Source organism: Etheostoma spectabile, chromosome 18 (genome assembly GCF_008692095.1).
Source record: "Etheostoma spectabile isolate EspeVRDwgs_2016 chromosome 18, UIUC_Espe_1.0, whole genome shotgun sequence".
Taxonomy (NCBI): Eukaryota; Metazoa; Chordata; class Actinopteri; order Perciformes; family Percidae; genus Etheostoma; species Etheostoma spectabile.
The window spans coordinates 13,278,839-13,298,580 of record NC_045750.1 but is presented as its reverse complement, the minus strand read 5'-3'; the positions used below and the strand labels follow the sequence as shown (position 1 = coordinate 13,298,580).

The following is a 19,742-nucleotide window of genomic DNA, read 5'->3' as shown; positions in this document are numbered from 1 at the left end:
ATTTCATCTACAAGCACATCCAGTTAGGCTTTGAGATGACACCTGGATGTTAGGACAACTGGATGTTAGGCGTCATCTCAATGAGAGATCTCATGTGGAGCCTTCATCCCCACAGCTGTATGACCTAACTATAAGTAAACAAAATGTCTGAAACTCATTTGTCTAACTTGAGAATCACAAACATGATTACCATGATAAGTATTGACAGTCTGTGTGGTTATTAATTTCTTCATTTTGTGCGCCCTGATAGCTCAGTTTGTGGAATGGACGTCCACATTTAGAGGTTTGCTCCTTGGCGCAGCGGGCCAGGGTTTGATTCAGGCCTGTAGCCCTTTGCTGCATGTCATTCCCCCTCTCTCCCCTTTCATGTCTTCATCTGTCCTTTTGAATAAAAGCCTAAAATGCCCCAAAAGTAATCTTTAAAAAAATATATATATATAAATATAAATATATAAACTCTTAGGTTGCTATATCAAAATTGGGGAAGAAAAACTCACAAAGTGATTTTTTTTTGAGCAATGTAGAAGAAGCAAAAGCCATTATTCTTAGCTAATTGTATTTAATAACAACAGTTAACTTTGAATCTGTATTCTGGTGAATTTAGATTTGCTCTCTGTGAACCAGGGAGACTGGGCAGAGAGTGATGTAGGAAAACGGTTCAAAGAGCCAGATCAGCACAATACATACAGTAGATACAGTAAATTAAGATAAAATAAAATATATTATTCAAACAGGAATGAAAAAGGGTGCATATATATATATATATATATATATTCGGTTTATCAGCTTTCATCTCTGCAGCTGTATTTTTCAATCCCGCCACTAGAAGCCGCTGCTGAGTACTCCGTGATGACGTCACCATAGTCCAAGTCAAAAGCCCGATGAGTGTGTCTGTTTCTCGCCGGGTGCGGTGGCGCGCGCCTGTAATCCAAGTTACTGGGAGGCTGAGGCTGGCGGACCGTTTGAGCCCAGGAGCTCTGAGCTGCAGCGGACTATGCCGATCGGGTGTCCGCACTAAGTTCGGTATCGATATGGTGCTCCTGGGGGAGCCCGGGATCACCAGGTCGTCTAAGGAGGGGTGCACCGGTCCAGGTCGGAAACGGAGCAGGTCAAAGCCCCCGTGCCGCTCAGTAGTGGGATCGCGCCTGTGAATAGACGCTGTAGTGCAGCCTGGGTAATACAGCGGGACTCAGTCTTTTTACACTCATAGCTTCACTACTATTAACTACTGCCACGACCCCGCTTCATATATCCGCATATCTGCATCACACCGCAGCTTTTGTTTAGTCTTCTTGTTCATAAAAAGCCCTCACAGCCCGGCTGTTCTGCGTGTCCTACACTGCCTCCACCTGGAGGACACCTGCAACTACATCAACCACACTGAATACTTCTCTGTCATGAGGTAGGTGGCGCCAAGTAAAAGGCGCACACAAACTACTGAAGTATGCTGTAAAACAAAGCATAACAATCTATAGGCTTTTATCTGTGCTAAAGGGTTAATTCTACTTAAAATGTGGCATATGGAAACTGTAAACAAAAGACTTACTGTTTTTTGATAGGTTCATTCAAATGTATTTCTTGTAGACCTAATAGAGATTTGATCATTCATAAGTCAGACTGACTTCCCAGTGCTTTTAGAACAGAATTACAGATTTTCAAATGGATCGTTGTGGACCAAAGTTCAGGGATGTTGTCAGTTGATGAGGAAGTGTTGCCTCAAACTGAGACAAACAATACAGCATTTTCTAATAACTTGAGTGTGTCTTAAATCATTTTCAAACAAAGATCAACCAAATGTATATTTCTAAAGCTGGACATACCACCAGGTTGTATCCCATAGTAACAGAGGGCCATATCCTTTTGTTAAATGACAAACAGGTGGTTGACCACAAACTCTGCCACTGGTAATGGCCATTTGTTTTAACTTTATATCAGCATAATACCTACGATTGTGCAATCTATGTACAGTATATCTCCTGATTAAAGCTTGTATATGCTGAGTTTATCAAGACTGGCCCCCCGAAAAAAAGTCAACTTTTCACAGACTGGATTTTGCACTTGTGGTGCAATGGTGTTTGTTTTGAAGTAAATACTGTGTTCCGTATATTACACTAACAATACGTGGATCAGTTTTATTTTTACGGTCATTGGCGTCTACACGATTCTTCACTTTCCCTCAATAATGCGGTGCTTATTAGAAACCTCCCACAGTCATTTTCAAGGAAGAGAGACCACAAATGAGGGCATCACAGTTTGCTATCTAAATAAATGGCCCATCAGGGTTTTTCTAAGTAAGCTAGAAGAAGTGAGACTACTGTTGACAGCAGTTGCTAATGTAGATCAGCTGTCACCTCTACTTTATTTGACTCAAGTGTATCTGAGCAAGTGTGTCAAACTCTGTGTGACAAGTTGCTCTCAAGCTCTCACTGCTGCTGAGAGCAACCAGCAGGATTAATAGAGGGCAAACATCTCTCTTTGTTTTAACAATCTCCTCGTGGAATAGCTCACAAATGCACTTATAGATCACTGACAAATGGCATAATTAAATGGCAAGCACATAAACAATTCTACTTGACACATTTTATAAATGATCTCAATCCACTCAACATTTTTAATGACTTCATGATTTATTTAGTGCAGTTTCGGAGGAGCCCAACACTTGTCGATCCTCAGCACCTTAAGGTCCAATGAGGTTTAGAAATAAGCTTGATACAGCAATTAGGCTGCCTTAAGTCAAAGCCGTGGACTTGTTATGTTTTTCTATATTTGTGCCGTATTGTGTCTGCGTCCTGGTTAAAGCAGAATTAAACTAATCAGCTTTCTTTTCTTTTTGCAGTCTCAACTCTTTTGGACGGCGTTAAATGCCAAGTATTAGAAATGTCTGGCCTTGCCCGAGCTCTTCAAAATTCCTGTGATGGTAGAACATGTTTTTGTGTGGGCGGGCTGTTCTGCCAAGCAAAGCTGTTTTGGTCCTGATTCTTTTTTTTTTTTTTCTCACAAGAAAAATTCTTGCATCACCAAATGTTACCTCTTGATGGAGGTAAACAAGAAACTGATACAAGAAGTCACATATGCAGCTTTTGCAGTCGTCGCCCCTGACTTTTAGAAGCAGTAGGTGTCACGCCACGCCACTGTGTACATTCAGCCTCTTCAAACTGTACATTTTCTAGAAGATTTCCCCAACATCTTTACAGAGAGTCATTTTGAGTGAAAGACAACAAGGGAATTCTAGGTGGGGTTTTGGGGAGCCCCGAGTCCTTCGACATAGCCTCGCCTTATTGCAGCTGCTGGGTGGCGAGCAAGAAAGTGTGGTAGATATCTGGAAATTACAATGAAGCGTGTGTAAATACTCACAACTCAGTCATCCATGTGAACTTTTAGGATGCACTGTCTCTTGAGGATTTGGTCGAAACGTATATGTGACTGCTGAAAAAAGAGGAAGCGGGAATGCCCATGTCTGTCAGACACACACACACACACACACACACAAATATATATGTATATATAGGTACATATGTGTGTGTGTGTGTTGTGTGTATGTATATCTATATATATATATATATATTTATAATCACACATGGAAAAATGGTACCAGCAAGGTTAATATATCCTGTCTTTTAGGTGAAAGTCATTTTTTATTTTATTTTGATTGTGCTGCTTCTAGATGTTAATGTCTACGTGAAATTAATAATACTCTTATCATTATTTTTACATGTAGTCACCTAGCTAAGTATTTAAAGCTGGTAATATCCACCCATATTTATTGAAATTGAAATTGAAACCCCCCCAATATGTTATTTTTCTGAAATTTACAAAATGACCTTATGTGCTTTAACTTTCCATCAGACATGGGACTTCCAGTCTAATGCAACTTACCCAGATTCTTACCAGAAGCCACATCACATACAGCTAATTAAGCAGACAGCTAGTCTCACAGTGTGTCAGAGAGAGAGAGAGAGAGAGAGAGAGAGAGAGAGAGAGAGAGAGAGAGAGAGTGAAAGAGAAGGAGGAGTGACAGAAAGGGAAAGAAAAGAGGGAAGAAAGACTCATTAAGCCAATTTCTTCTCAGCACCCGTTCTGCTACACAGACTCTCTTTCTTTCTTTCTCTCTCTCTCTCTCACTCTCTCTCACACACACACACACATACTAAAAACACAAAGCAGAAGTGGACAAAGACATACGGTTTCCGTCGCCGCAGTTGGCTATGGCTCAGGGCTCTGACAGCAATGACACAAGTTACAAGTCCCCATCACCTGGAAGCAGGCCGGTAAGTGTGCGCTTCTGTGTATACCTTCTCAATAATACACCTCAGATTACTTGGCGACATATTTACACTAAAGATTTATAGATTAAATACAAATCCTGACGCTACACATTTCTCCTAAATCTGTGATTGGATGCAGTTTTTTGATGCATGGTTAGTGGGCAGCAACACAGCCTTTGTTGGCTATTTTCACAGCTTTTCAGAAGTGTTTCACATGCACACATGGGCTGCAGGCATGGTTCCCTTCAAGTGTACGCTTTTGTGAATTGCAAAATGTATCACTTCTCTAAGTTATGGGAATCCTTTGTTTTAGCAAGTCTCATGTCAAACTGTGAATGATTGGGGAGCTGTCGGGAACAGAGTGTGTATTGAGTTGGTAGCCTACTCTATGTTTCTCTGCACATGAGTCTTGTTTCACATGTGCCGCTTTCTTGCACATTGTTGCTTAAGCACTGTGGATACAAAACATTTTGTTATACATGAAACAAGTTTGGAGCCTAACTTTAGGGGGATAAAGCAATCTGGCGCCATCAGTTGTTTTGGGGCTTTTTCAGCATTACTTTAATGGACCATCAGAAGACGTTAGATAATGGATTTATTATCTCTTTGATGTCCAACTGACTCAGCATTTTGAAATGGATTAGTTATTATGATACCAAGAAAATTGAGTGTTCAGGACATGAAACAGGGTGTGCGTTAAACCTAAGCGATGACTCAGCCACTCCCCAACCCTGCCCTTCACATGAAGTGTAAAGTTAAGCCCATCTTCTGCCAAACTGTCATTAAAACCAACGCAGCTTCCATTTCACACATGAACCCACCAACAGCAGAAACTACGAGAGTCTGATCTTCAACTTTTTTCATGTACAGAAACATCTCCGTGCCTGTCAGTTTGCCACTCGATGTGCGTGTCATTGCACACACATTCACTGTCAACATTTGTATTTCTGTCAGAGCTCCTCAGATGATGCAAAGAAGGTGATGCGGAGAGAGAAGAACCGGATTGCGGCTCAGAAGAGCAGGATGAGGCAAACTCAGAAAGCTGACAACCTGCACTTGGTGAGAAAACCTTTGTGTGCACACATACACACACACTCAGAAGCAACACATTTTAACACTGACGTCTAATTCTTAAAGCATTTGCCACAGAGACATACACAAGAACAGAGAAGATATGGCATGGTATTCATGTAAAAATGAGTGTTACTTGATGAAGTACTGCATAGTTTTGGCAAAGATGGATCTATACACAAGCATAATGTCTAGCCCCAAAAAGCTATCATTTTGTAAAAGCTTTTATTGTACCGCAATGCTGGTTACACATCAGATTGTACATACGCATGGAAGGATGTTGAAAGATACAGCATTAGTTTAATGATGTTTGTGCAGCCTGTACGCTCTGCCAACTGATCAATTAATCGCCACCCTCTGGGAACGGGTTTGTACTATATTTACCAAGCGTTACCTGACCATGTGGCGATGTGTCATGGCTTCTGTTGGGCTGCACACTTGGACGCTGCTGTGTGTTTGCAGAAGCTTAAGGAATAAATTAGCATGTGTGGGAAAATCACTCCCTTTTGCAGCAGAGATTGCATCACTGAATATGATAACAGAAGGGTGTCCCGGGTGTGCGGCTGTTTTGTTTGTTGCCCCCCTTATTCTTTCATGCAGCTCATTACGTGTGATAGTTTGTAGTCAGTGTCGTTTCAGCTTTTACTTGGTTGACTCAACGCAAGATGGGGCTTTTATTCAGTTCAAACTTAGGCATATCTTCGTCTGCATTCTTAAATCTGTATACACATGTGTGCAGCAGGTCTCTGTCTTATGGATCCTTGTAACTGTAACTCTAACGTGCTGTCACAACTTACATCAGCACACATTTCAACACGCTGACAACATATCCACTATCTGTGACTTCCTTGTTCAGGCCGAGATGATTTGTGCTGTACTGTACTCTGATGTTTTTAGAGCTGCTGTTTCTGTGAACTTTATCAGATGAACTGAAGAGACTTTGACATTAAGAAACACCCACACTGGAGGCAGTAGTAGATCCAACGATTTGTAACAATGTTCCCATGAATTATGGTGTGTCAATCTCTTTAAAGCCCGTCAGAGTCACAGAGAACACCAGGGGACCACATAGCATTCTGTGGTTTTTCTGTCACCATCTCACTTGATAAACAGGAAGGCGAATTTTCCCTCTCAATGACACCGCGGCTTATTTCCTGTTTCTTCAGTAGTATTTTTTTCTTCTGTATAAATGAGATTGAAATTGTATGTCGTGGGCAGGAGGGGAGAAAAAGGCAGTAACTTCTTGTAAAGCGCCGATAGCAGTGGGCTGTATTTGGCTAAATGACGCAAGTACAGGGGTTTGCCCAAAGGTTCTGTGACAGTAAGGACCCACGGCTCAGTATCATGATCTTTCGGCCATGGTGTGATGACCTTTTCATTAACCAAGTGGAAGATTTTCAACTCTGCTATTCCCACACCAAAAAGATGGGTTTTTTTTCAACCACTCGCGAATACTTTGCTCTACTTATATGTATATATGTATATCTCCGAAGAAGATGATGAGTAGGAAAGACACTTTAGTGAACTTGTTTTGGAAAATTAACTTACATCATCTAAACATGTTAGAATGGCAACTTATAAAACTGTGCTCAGTGAGCTGCAGGCATTTTTGTGTTTTTATCAGTATTCATGGGTTAATGATGAAGGACAATGCACTTTTACTACATCTTTTAAATACTTTACTGTAAAGTAAGCTAAACTAAGGCTGCTTCATGCTGTAGATTTATTGTGTTTTTACTAACTCCCAAGCAAACTTTGGTCTTCATTTATTTCAGTATGAAAATAAAAACAAGTTGAATATTCTATACTAATACTTTCATTATTACTTAAGTTATGATATTGTTCTCTGGTAATGCAATTGAAGATGTCACCTGCGTTACCAGCTGGGTTTGAGTTAACTCTGGTTAAAAAAAAAGAAAGTAGCATACCCCTGTTTTAGCTCATTTTAAAAGTACATTTTATCAACATTACTGCCAACTTCTTATTTATATTTTTTCCTAGCATGACTGTTCTTCACATAGCTTGTGGAAGCTATAATGCTAATGCTAAAATGCTAATGCTTATCATGCATAGAGTTTATTAAGTTCACCATCTCAGTTTAGGGTGTCAGCATGCTCACATTTGCAAATGTTTGCAAAGTACAACTGAAGCTGATGGGGAAGTCATTGGTTTTGCAGGCAGGCAGGCAGGCAGGCAGGCAGGCAGGCAGGCAGGCAGGCAGGCAGGCAGGCATGCAGGCATTGCTATCTATACAGCAAATACATTTAAATAGATGCAAAATATTGTGCTTTGGAAATATATGCTGATTTGTTGTTCAAGCAGTAAAACGTGCAAAACAAACTGCATGGAAACAGGACATAGTGCTGCAGATATCACTTTTAATGTCATTCCCACACTTAACCTCACAGTATAAAACACTTGTATCACTAACAAACCAACACTGCCCCTGTGTGTTCCAGGAGAGTGAGAACCTGGAGAAGGAGAACGCTGCCCTGAGGAAGGAGGTGAAGCAGCTGACAGAGGAGGCCAAGTATCTGTCCTCTGTGCTGAGCAGCCACGAACCTCTGTGCACCGGCCTGGCTACTCAGACCCCCGAGCTCATCTACCCTCCCCATCACGGCAGCTACCACCACCAGCACATCACTGTACCACACTACCAGCACTGACAGATGCAAACAGATGACTGACCTCAATGGAGAGAAAGACTGACCGGAGATTGTCTACAAATGTTAATAATTGTTCAACATATGAACATTAACATGACAGGCCAACATGTCTCTCAAACAGTGACAGTACGGACCCCAAGCTGTAACAAGCAGTGTTGAAAACTATTTATTTAGCTTGTGCTCATCTGTTTTCTTTTACCTGATTGTTACCAGTGATGTGAATGTGGACTCAAACGGCTTGATGAGTAGAATTATCAACCAGTCTATGTTTACAGCGGGATAAGAAAAAAAACAACCTACTGTATTTTCAGGTGACTCAGGTGATACAGTATTTTTTTTGTTTTTAGTGTCATAGAGCACCTTCATCATCCTCATGTTGTGTTTTCAGTTTCTTGTGAACTGTGTGTTCAGTGTGTAAATGTAGATTGATAATGCTCAGGAGATTTTGACAGATTTGATTGTGGACAAAGAGAATGTATAAAGTCGAGATCCTAAAAAAGCTTTGATGTACCAAAAAAGAAACGTCTGGCAGTGAAGAATGGGCTTTCAAAGGGTCTTGACTTGTGTACTGATGATGATGCTGATGTGGGAGAAGAAAAAGCAAAATATATTTATTAAATGTGTTGCCTTTTAGGTACTGGTTTCTGACCTCCACAGGGTTGTTATTCATGCCTTCATGTAGTGTTTTTCTTTGTCATGACAGTAGTGTGTGTCTGCACTATGCTGATAACAAACCACTGTAATGTTTTATTTCTCTGAGGAGGGAGTCCCTAGATGGCACTGTTCACCAGTAGATAAAGTTACAGTATGTGTCCTAAAGCACAAACAATCAAAATATTATTTCACAGCCTGTCCTTGGTGGGCATGAATTAGCCTATATTTTGTCCTTGAACACAACTGAGTCTTTTGTCTCTTTCACCTTTTTGTGATCATTAAATTATTATTGTTATTATTATTAGGCACATGGACAAAATAAATGATTTGATATCTGCAATGTTTTTAAAACTGGCAGCTCCACAACAGACATTATATCAGAAAAGAAAGGGCCGGGGTATGCACGTTACAAACTGTAGGCTGAATGTGAGATATATCTCAGTGCAACAAGCTTCTCAGATACCAAAGAACTGTTTATGAAACTCCGCCCATGTGTCTGAGTTGACCGACTTACTCCAAGATCCCAAAGCGGTGTTTAGGTCCGGGTGGAGGGTCACAGAAGGCGTTACACGTGTGGCCACTTGGAAACCTCGTCCCGAGAGGATCATATTCATTCATGAAAGTATCTGTAACTCTAATGTATTGGACTTGTACCTGTAGGCGTAAAGTTGACTGCTGAGCTGACTGCTGAGGAAATGCTAAAACTACGAATTATATAGCCTTCCCTACGTAGGCTACTTATTAACAGTTCGGGTAATTTAAAACATACATTTTGATTGGACTTCTCATTTTGGCTGAAAACATGAAGTTGTAGACGATCTGTCGTTGATGAAACGAGGCGAAGTTCAGTTTCACTTTCAGAGTTTGCAGTGGTTAGACCACAGTAGTCGACTGTAAAGTTGATACTCAATGGGTCTATGTAGCAGACTAGGAGACACTACACTTAACGATGATCAATCTAAAGGCAATGGGGTGGATTTAGAGAACCATGCCAAACTGGATGAAGCGTGTGACGCGGTACAACGCGCCGAGAATCAGAGTCAGCTGGACGGGGAAGCGCTGCCACCCACCCGGCTGTACAAACGGCGCTGGTTGATCGTCCTCCTGTTCAGCTCATATTCACTGTGCAACTCCTTCCAATGGATACAGTACGGCATCATCAACAACATTTTTATGAAATTCTACGACGTGGACGCATTCACCATAGACTGGATGTCTATGATCTACATGCTGACATACATTCCCTTCATCTTCCCTGTGACCTGGCTGCTGGACAAAAAGGGGCTACGGGTCGTCGCGCTTGTGGCCACTGCTCTAAACTGTGCAGGCACATGGATCAAAGTGGCCAGCGTCAAACCCAACCTGTTCGCCGTCACCTTTCTGGGGCAGTTCTGCTGCTCGTGCGCGCAGGTGTTCATCCTCGGGATGCCGTCGAGAATCGCGTCAGTGTGGTTCGGTTCAGAGGAAGTGTCCACCGCCTGCTCCATCGGAGTCTTCGGGAATCAGGTAGGCTGGGAAGCACAGACTGTCCCCTGGTCAGTACGTAGACCAGGATAGCTCTTCATCTACTTGTTCACTAATTTAATCTGTATGTAAGGGCTCCATTCACCACCCATCATGCGGACATTCCCACACATTATGAGGCACGTTTGCGTAATTACGCACGTTCAGGCGACCACAGTGCATCCCCTGTTCGTTCAAGCCAAAGCGTCGTTTACTGGGAATGAATAAATGGAAGCAATACACAATGAACCAGCATGCAAGAATAGACATACATTTAACCAGCCACTATGTGTCTTAAATCATATATCATTTGTGTGAAGGCATTGTAAATTGTAATTGTGTAAACAGTGAGAGATAAATACAAAAAACCTTTATCTACTGTTATACGGTACATTATAAACAGATATTTACACACAATTAAAACGTTGTAAACACAAAGCCACTTGTTATTAATCAGCATGAAGCACGTGGAGGGTCCTGTTTACACAAAACAACCTTTCTTGTAAGTTTGTCCGCAGGTGTCGAGCCTTTATACCTGCCCTCCGCCATTGCCATTATAGTGACCACAGAATACAAAAAAGCTATTTGAACAAGTTGCCTGAAAGAAACAAACTACTAAAGTATCCAAATTTGTATAAATTACCAATATCATTGTCAGTAACCACAAAATACAAAAAAAGACAACTATATGGTTAAGTAGTCTGAGATAAACAAACTAATAAAGAATCAAAATTTGTGTAAATCATCAATAGTGAAGTGGCAGCAACAAAAGATACTAGAATCGATCATTTAATGTTTTGAAGCTGTGAGCCAATTTGGATGCTCTCAGGTTTTCTGGAAAAGCTGCTCCACAGAGGGTCCTGGACCACAGCACCCAAACAAGATTTTGGAAATTGGTGGGACTTAGAAGGGACATAGATACAAGCAGGTTTATTCAATTCAATTCAATTCAATTCAATTCAGTTCAAGTCAATTTTATTTACAGTATCAATTCATAACAAGAGTCATCTCGAGACACTTTACAGATGAAGTAGGTGTAGACCACACTCTATAATTTACAAGGACCCAACAGTTCTAGTTGTTCCCTCCAGAGCAAGCAACAGTGTGACAGTGGCGAGGAAAAAGTATTTTAGGAAGAAACCTCGGACAGACCCAGGCTCTTGGTAGGCGGTGTCTGACGGCCGGTTGGAGTTGAAATGAATATTGGCAATAACAGTCACAGTAAAAGATAATGGAACAGTGACTAAAAATAGTAGTTTGTAGTAGGTCATGACATAGCAGGGCACTGCTATGCCATGACCTACTATAAACCATTGTGTGATGAAAACCTGAGGACGGAATCCTGAAGTCCGTCCAAACCAGTGGTGGAATGTAACTGAGTACATTAGCTCAAGAACTGTACTTAAATATACATTTTAGATACTTGTTCTTTTAAAGGCACTTTCTACTTCTACTCCACTACATTTCAAAGAGAAATTTAGCTCCACAACATTAATCTGACAACTTTAGTTACCAGTTACTTTACAAATTAAGATTTTTGCACACAAACACATGTTGTTGATAAAATACAAGGTTTTATTGTAAATGAAACTACCCTTCTGCGCCCAAGGGTCGCTCACCTGAGCGTGCACCCATTTATAGAGGTTTACTCCTCGATGCTGGTTCGACTCCAAACTGCAGCCTTTTGCTGCATGTCATTCCCCCTCTTGCTCCTCTTTCATGTATTCAGCTGTCCTATAAAAATAAAGACCTAAAATGCCAACAAAATTATCCCTACAAAAAATCAAATCAAACTACCCAACACTATAACAGCCTACAAGTGCAGCTGAAATGATTAGCCAATGAAACACTTAGTTGATTGACAGAACTGTTTTGATCATTTCCAGTTTCTAAAATGTAAGGATTTTGTGAATAATTTTACTTTTAATACTTTAAGTACATTTATATGATTATACTAACATACTTTTGTTTAAATCACATTTTCAATGCAGGGCTATATAAAGGATTTGAATACTTCCACCACTGGTCCAAACAATTACCAGTATGGCTATACTTGCAGTTTATTCAAAGCTTTCTTGGTTAGACAAGAGAAGAGAGCATTGCAGTAGTCATACTAAAGTAGTCATACTAAATATATACACAGTTACATTGTTTTTAATGTGATAAACCATTTATTACACATTAAACACACAGTTGCAGTTGAACATTACCACGGATATTGTTTTCTGGATTTCTTTCTGTGACTGTACTGTAACCTGTGATAGTCAGTAAAACAACTCACAACATTCTTCACATATATCATTCTCATTTTACTTTTATGGAAATGCATTAGTGTGCTGCTATTGTTGTGTTTATCTTAGTAAAGAGGCAGCAGGACATTTTAAGCTGCCAAAAAGGCAGACAGCAGTGCAAAGATCAGCATTGTGCCACTGACAACATCACATTCAACACTTTAAGATTCTGAACAACAACACTTGACTCAACTTACAGTACATTAACTCCAAGCAAAATGTCACTTAAAAGTCATCGCTTAGTGCTGGAGAATTAGCGTTGTGTAACCCAGAGCACAAACTGGGTTTTTCGATGTAGGCAGGAAGAACAAACTCTTGCTGGCTTTCTGACTGCTCATGTTGTCTTTTAACAAATATTTTTGTTTCAACTTCTTAAATACACTTCAGCCGTCAGACAGGTTTAACACTACATTTAAAACTGCCTTGACAACCTTCCTACACACCTTATCCCTAGTGACACCTCCACAGAGCAAGGCTTTTCCGGTCATTTGTGCATGACAAACAACTTTCACAGACTTAGTAATTGACTGGACTCCTGCATTCATACAATATAGGCCTCAAACTGGTTTTATCATGTGTTATTTTATTGCATCCAAACGGCCTACATTATCAGAACATTACATCGCACCGCACCCTTCAATGGTCTAAAAGAAGGAATGAGGGAATTAAATCATATCTCAAAGACACTGTTGCACTAAAATTGTATTATATCATATATTGTAAAAATCAACATAAAACAAAATCTGTGGTAAAATCTACTTTTTAAACTGCATGCAAAATGAGGAAAACAGGAAAGGAATATTTGATTATCCTTAACAGTATTCAGCCTTCACAACGTACTTAATAAAGTTCAACAGAGAAATATGTCGGTTCTTTTGTTTTCTGGGGTCACTATAATAGGGACAGTTAACTCAAGAGGTAAAACAAGGTTTGAGTTTGCAGGAGTGGCTTTAGTAGAATTGGAAGAATTCCTATATTAACATCACATGACCGGACTGAAGGCAATAAATCTGTAGAATGCCATGACATGCTATGAGTTGTGAATCAGGACACTAGACAATGGTAACTCCAGCTGTGGTCGGACTCTGGCTCCTCTGAGAAAAGCATCTTTCCACTACAGGCAGTTTGTACACAGGACAGCGAGCTGTTAGGACACAAGCTCTGAAATTTCAAGACCTCTCACCTCTCACGCTCCAGGGGCCCACTTTAGGACAGTTAAAATGCCACAAAACAATACTCTGAAAGACAACCATGCAAATTCTGAACTTGGTGGTGAAGAATGGCCGTGGTCCAAGGCTGCAAAGAATCCCGCTCCGGGCCTCGCTTCGCTGCAGTGGACTCCCGGACCTTTAGGCAGAGCCATCCCTGTTGGGTCAAGATTAGACGTTGGGGCTTTACAGGCTGACCAGGCAGAGCTGGTCCCCAAGGCTGAGACCAAACTTTACCACCGACGCTGGCTCATGCTGTTTCTCTTTAGCGCCGTCTCAGCCAGCAATGCCTTTATGTGGCTTCAGTACAGCATTATTAGCAACATATTCATGCGCTTCTACAACATTGACTCTCTGGCCATCGACTGGTTGTCCCTGATCTACCTGGTCACTTACATTCCACTCATTCTGCCCGTCCTGTGGCTACTGGACAACAGGGGAATCCGAGACGTTGTCCTCGTTGGGTCAGCCTTTAACTGCATTGGTGCTTGGATAAAAACTGGTAGTGCCGGTCCCAATCTGTTTCCAGTCACCTGTTTTGGCCAGTTTATGTGCTCAGTGGCCACTGTGTTCATCCTTGGTATTCCCTCTTACCTTGCCTCATTGTGGTTCGGAGAGGAAGAGGTTTCCACCGCTTGTTCCATAGGAGTTCTGGGAAACCAGGTTTGTCTGAATATCTAGTGTCCACATAATGAGGGAGCTGTCTGTAGATTATGCAACTGCACAGGATGCCAGAGTTGTATAGGACTTCCAGTGTTGCGAGAGTCCAGAGAAAACTGTTAACTGTTTGCTGAAACCTCGTTGTACAATGTCTGTTTAGCTGTTTAAGTATAAACACTGTTTCCCAATCCTGAAGTTCTGTGTTGAATTAGTTAGATGGCATAGATGCTGTTAAAATATGCTTTTCTAGCAACCCATATGGTAGAAATAAACATTCTGAGATGGTTACCATGTGGCATGTTTCATTGACTTGTACATGCGAGTTTTAGATGAGTGACATTGTAAAATAGCTTCTTTGAGAGGATTGCCAATTAAATAAATATGTGATAGTTGTTTAATCATGTTTTTAATAATTAAAATTGAACTACCAAGATGTACTACAGATAACATCCCCATCTATCCTTAAAAGATCAATTGGATCATAACGTTATTAAGTGTGTATTTACACCAAAAATGTATATTACTTTACTAAAATTTAAATTTTCACTGGTGTCAAAACAGGCAATGATACCCTCTAAATACACTTGTTGTGGTACTTTTCAGGCAGCATATGAAATTTAGAAAACACAGGGTTATAAGCAAAACCTTTCTGTTTTTAAGTCACCTTGAACTTGGGAAACAATGATGCGTGTTCACTTTTGTCTTCCATTTTTTTCTTTCATTTGTGTTATATGTGTTCATTGTCTTCTAGCTGGGTATTGCCATTGGGTTCCTTGTGCCTCCCATCCTGGTGCCTAATGTGGACGACTTAGACCAGCTGGCTCATCACATCAGCATTATGTTCTACATCACAGCAGGAGTGGCTACCTTACTCTTCATCCTTGTTATCTTTGGTAAGAATTGTCATGTGGCATCTGTGTCAGTCCACATACCAAAAATAGGGTTTTCTTACCAACTTCCAGTGTTATCTTGCCATGCAGACGGAGCCGGGTATCTTAAAACCTCTGCAGATAAAACCGAAACTTTCTGCATGGCTAGACACCATTTTGCTGTTTCGGGATTTCTTGAATTTACATAAAATGTAGATTAACTGGATTTAAATGCTATTTTAATACTGATATCACTGTACAGTGTAACCAATGATCTTTCTGTGAATGGAATAGAAAGGCGAGGTCAATGAAGCAGTCAAGGGAGTACGAATGAATGAAGTCATACATGACATCACTACAGTCACTCAGCTTTTCTACTTCTCCACACTTTATCCTGTCCCTCAGAAACATACATTTTTTCATGTGTATTGTCTGGACCAATATTCACTCAGTCCAGTGGGATTTTCTCATTCAGTGGATCCAACTCATGATGGTTTTAATTTACAGCAGACTCCCACTCTGACAAGAAACACCATTCACTGGACAAGAAAAGTGCTGACCTGCATGTCCGCACCAACACAAAACTTCACCAAAATTATTATTGTGGTACAGGACAGGAGGAATGTCACGGTACCAGGAACCAAATTTAGGGAAAAGAGTGCTCCAGTGTAGTGAACAGTATTATCTTGTAACATATTTAGTTCACAAAAGTACATTTTGTGGTTAGAAGGAAGTGGCGTGACTTGAAAAACAGGATGTGACTTGTGAGGAAAAATGCTTGTAGTCTGCTTTATATCTGCTGCCAATGCATTTTCACCACCATGTCCTTTTCCTACCGGTTCCCTAAGCATTATCTCAGAATTTAATTTTTTTTAATTACAAATTCATCACCTCAGATGTAGTTGATTTTATGTTGTTTTTTGTTGTGGAGAAAGTCTGTAGCAAACAATCTTAGTATGTACTCTTCCATAGAGAACTGTGGGCTGGGTTGCATGAAATAGCTGTTGTCCTGTCAGGACTGGGTGGGTGGGGGGAGGCTCGTGAGCAGTCTGCGTTCAGAAACACAAAAGGATGCTTGTGAAGGCCTTCCATAGTGGCACCATGTACAACTTTCAGACTGACTAAACCGTCAGTGTTGATTGTATAACAAGAAAGATAGATAAGCGTTAAATTCAACCACGTCACACAACTCATTAGATCGCTGATCAGAAATTCTTTACAGCACATACAGACTTTACCTTAGTCATGTTATGGTTTATGGCAATGGACGTGACTTATGCTGCTCTTGGTTACTCCAGCGAGATAATTCATTCCAGTTGGCCTCATTGGTTTCATGATATGACACATATTATACTCACACGCATAGCACACCCTCACACATACATGAAAGATGCCATGTGTGAGGGTTGTCCTGCTGGCAGGGCCATCTGTAGCCCTGCAACAGGCCTGTGAGTCAGCAGGGCAGACCTCAGGATTAAGAGATTTGCATAAACTCTATGCAAAGAGAGGTGAGAGAAGAAGTTTGGCTGCTGCCTTCCTTTTTTAAACAAATTGGCAGCCAAAGTTAACTGCAAAGAAAGACTGCATTAAGACATAATATGAGTGGATCTGGTTGACAGAGTAAGGGGAAACACCGAGCGTGGTGAAGAAAGATTTGCATGCACAAACCGTTAAAAAAAAATAAAAAAAAATAAGTACAGTTAGAATAACATTTTCTTTGAATAACAGTAATGTTTAGTAACATGCAGCTGACATCATTAATAATTCAAAGAAGTGTTTATTTTCCTAGGTTTAGTGAGAACTGGTTACTAAACACAGACCCTCAGATTTGTTTTGCCAGTGGGAAGAAAAGGTTGGCTCAGATCCAAAACCCACAAAGACAGACATCTGTATTTCCCCTTGAAGCCCGAGGAGAAAACAGACTGAAACAGGTCACGTCACAGTTGTCACCCCAAAAGATGACTGTCCTCTGGCTCAGAGGCTGGCCTTAGAAACGCTAAGGGAAAGAATATGAGTGCATCTACATCACGCATTATGGGAAGGTGGATTGAGCATACTGTATATGTTCGGACCTGTACAGCTGCGTCTGAATGTGTTCCATTACACAGCTCACAGACTCTATGGCCTTCTCAGACATGCATGTGGTAGACAATTTGGAAGATTGCAGCCCTGTTTCCTCATGTAAAGAGGATAAACTAATGTCAAACTGTCCCATTTTGTTATTTTAAGCATTTAAACATTAATGTACCCAATATTCCCCTTATAATTTGCCCTTTAGCAGCTTTAGAGTAAGATAAATTCCAATCAAATTCAGGAATTTTACAACATCTTCCAGTGTCACTGAAGGTATACAAAATGTATTAAAACAGCAACTGTAAATGTAATTTCCCCTTAGGGAATCAATAAAGAGTTTAAATTAAATTAACTGATTGTGATATGTTATACCACATATGTAAATAACATATTACTTTGTACATGATCTTGTCTGTGATCATGACTGTTTTCCAATGGCTGATTTAGCAAAGTGTTCACCTGTAACCTGCATGGCAGTGTATGTTTGTGGGTGTAGAGTTTGCTGCTATTGCTGTTATTTGTGTTTACTGTGTTTAATATTTTGGTTTCTTCATATGTCAGTCTTTCAGGAGCGCCCTAAACTTCCTCCAACTCAGGCCCAGGCCACAGCACGTAGCATCCCTCCAGAGCAGTACTCCTACACAGCCTCTATTCTCAGACTGCTCCGCAACAAGCCCTTCATCCTCCTCATCATCACTTACGGTCTGTCAACGCTTCGGTCAGCAACATTCTCCACAATAAAAAAGTTATTTGTTTATGTTCATTTTATGGAACAACATAAAAAAGTACTTTAAAAGCTATTTTAGGCCAGTGTAAGAAACATCCACTGGTATGGCTTTTATTTTATTTAGGTGCTTGTTTATTTATTAACCGTGTGGCTTAAATTGTAACCATTAAAGCTTCATTAACAGTTTTCCTGATTCTTCCCATTGTAAAGACAACATGGACATATAATCACCATTTAACTTGATATGGTAAACTTGTAAACAAACAATGTCATGTTCATGGTCATCTGATGCCTAAAGTCCAATATTCACTTTCAATTTTACCTCTGTTTTTGGTCTTCACCATCTTCTGATGGAAATGTAAGTCTCTTTAGTCTCTAAATGCTCCACTAGTTGCTAACTGTTTGTCTGTTGTTTGGTGCTGAGCAGGTTGTGTATAATGGGTTTTAGACCTTTTTCACCCAGGATTGACACAATGACAGCGGTGAGAGTGACAAGATAGATAGATAGATAGATAGATGGATGGATGAATAGATGGATGGATGGATGGATGGATGGATGGATGGATGGATGGATACTAGACATTTATTGATCCAAAAAAATGGGAAATTATGGCGTTACAGCAGCAAACATACATCAGTCACACAGCACAGAATGTAAATATAAATGAAATACTTGGATACAATATACATACATACAATACAGTACATGAAATAACGATAGGAATAAAATACATAAACACATATTTATATATATATATACAGGATGGGAAAACAAAATGTGAAACTGCTGAAATAGTATGCTAAAATGTAAATAAACCAATTGTGCAGGTTGACCTTAGTGCAGTATTGTGGTGTCTGAGAGCCTTATCTAGCACCCAGTGATGACGCTTTAAAGATTTTATTGCCTGCGGTAGGAATGATTTCCTGTAGCGGTCTGTGCGATATCAAAGCTGCTGGAGTCTCTTAGAGAAGCTGCTCCTCTGTTGGACCCATGTGGGGTGGAGAGGGTGGCTGGGGTTATCCGTGATAGATAACAGTTTGTTCAGAGACAAGTTGGTTGAGTCATGAAGGAGGAGTTGGTTGAGTCATGAACATGCATTGTGGAAGTAACCTACGTGCTAACGCTGCTGCGTTGATGGCCCAACTAACTCTTTTTTGTTGATTATAGGCTGGAACACTGTTTCTTATGGTTTCTGGTGCAGGTTGTTTTTGTTGCTGTTTGTAGACCCTGGGCTGTCTACAGAGGCCACGTTTTTACAGTGTGTTCAGGGGACAGGCAGCTCGCAGATAGTGAAGACATGTTTGCTGTATGTGACAAAAGATGTTGTAGCCTAAAAAATTCATGACATCGCTTAGAGCACCTTTGATGATTCTTCTTTATAATAGATGTTATCATAGAAACCAAGTCATTTCCAATAAAGCCCTAACAGTTTTCCTTTGAAGTGTGGCAAGGTTTATCTTATCGTTAAATGTCATAAAAATCCAAACAAGTCATTGGTTATATAATAGTTAATACAGGGACGAGAGTGAGTGTGTCCAGGAGGGGTTCAAAGTTTGTAAATAGTCTGACAATGTTTAACAAATAATCGATGTGACCTAAAGACCGAATGTTTTATTAAATTAAAGGTCTCTCTGTCTATTTAGTCAACCTTGTGAAGTCACAACACCTACGTCCAACAACTGTGAGAAATTAATGAATTCCCCTTGCTTGACCTTACCGTGTCACTTCACAAGACACAATTCATGTGACTATTA

At 40.4% G+C, this 19,742-nt stretch overlaps 2 protein-coding genes across 7 annotated transcripts in view; both read left to right on the top strand.

Annotated features, from left to right (window-relative positions):
* The first annotated feature begins 3,792 nt into the window (after window positions 1–3,792).
* On the top strand, window positions 3,793–8,641 carry batf (basic leucine zipper transcription factor, ATF-like). The gene is made up of 3 exons (XM_032542560.1): window positions 3,793–4,268; window positions 5,220–5,324; window positions 7,796–8,641. The coding sequence occupies exons 1-3, from the start codon at window positions 4,206–4,208 to the stop codon at window positions 8,000–8,002; spliced, it is 375 nt and encodes a 124-aa protein (XP_032398451.1). The 5' UTR covers window positions 3,793–4,205; the 3' UTR covers window positions 8,003–8,641.
* A 520-nt stretch (window positions 8,642–9,161) lies between these two features.
* The window catches only part of flvcr2b (FLVCR choline and putative heme transporter 2b), a 20,049-nt gene continuing 9,468 nt past the window's right edge, over window positions 9,162–19,742 (top strand). For 2 of the 6 annotated variants that reach the window (XR_004336126.1, XM_032542556.1), the window contains exons 1-3: window positions 13,359–14,321; window positions 15,070–15,211; window positions 17,822–17,962. Coding sequence is in view for 4 of the 6 variants with exons in the window: in XM_032542556.1 (XP_032398447.1) it covers window positions 13,671–14,321; window positions 15,070–15,211; window positions 17,822–17,962 (934 nt within the window). In the remaining 2 variants the exon portion in view is untranslated. Of the gene's footprint in view, window positions 10,163–13,357; window positions 14,322–15,069; window positions 15,212–17,821; window positions 17,963–19,742 lie in introns of those variants that run through there. The other 4 variants (XR_004336128.1, XM_032542557.1, XM_032542559.1 and 1 more) reach the window with 3 other exon arrangements.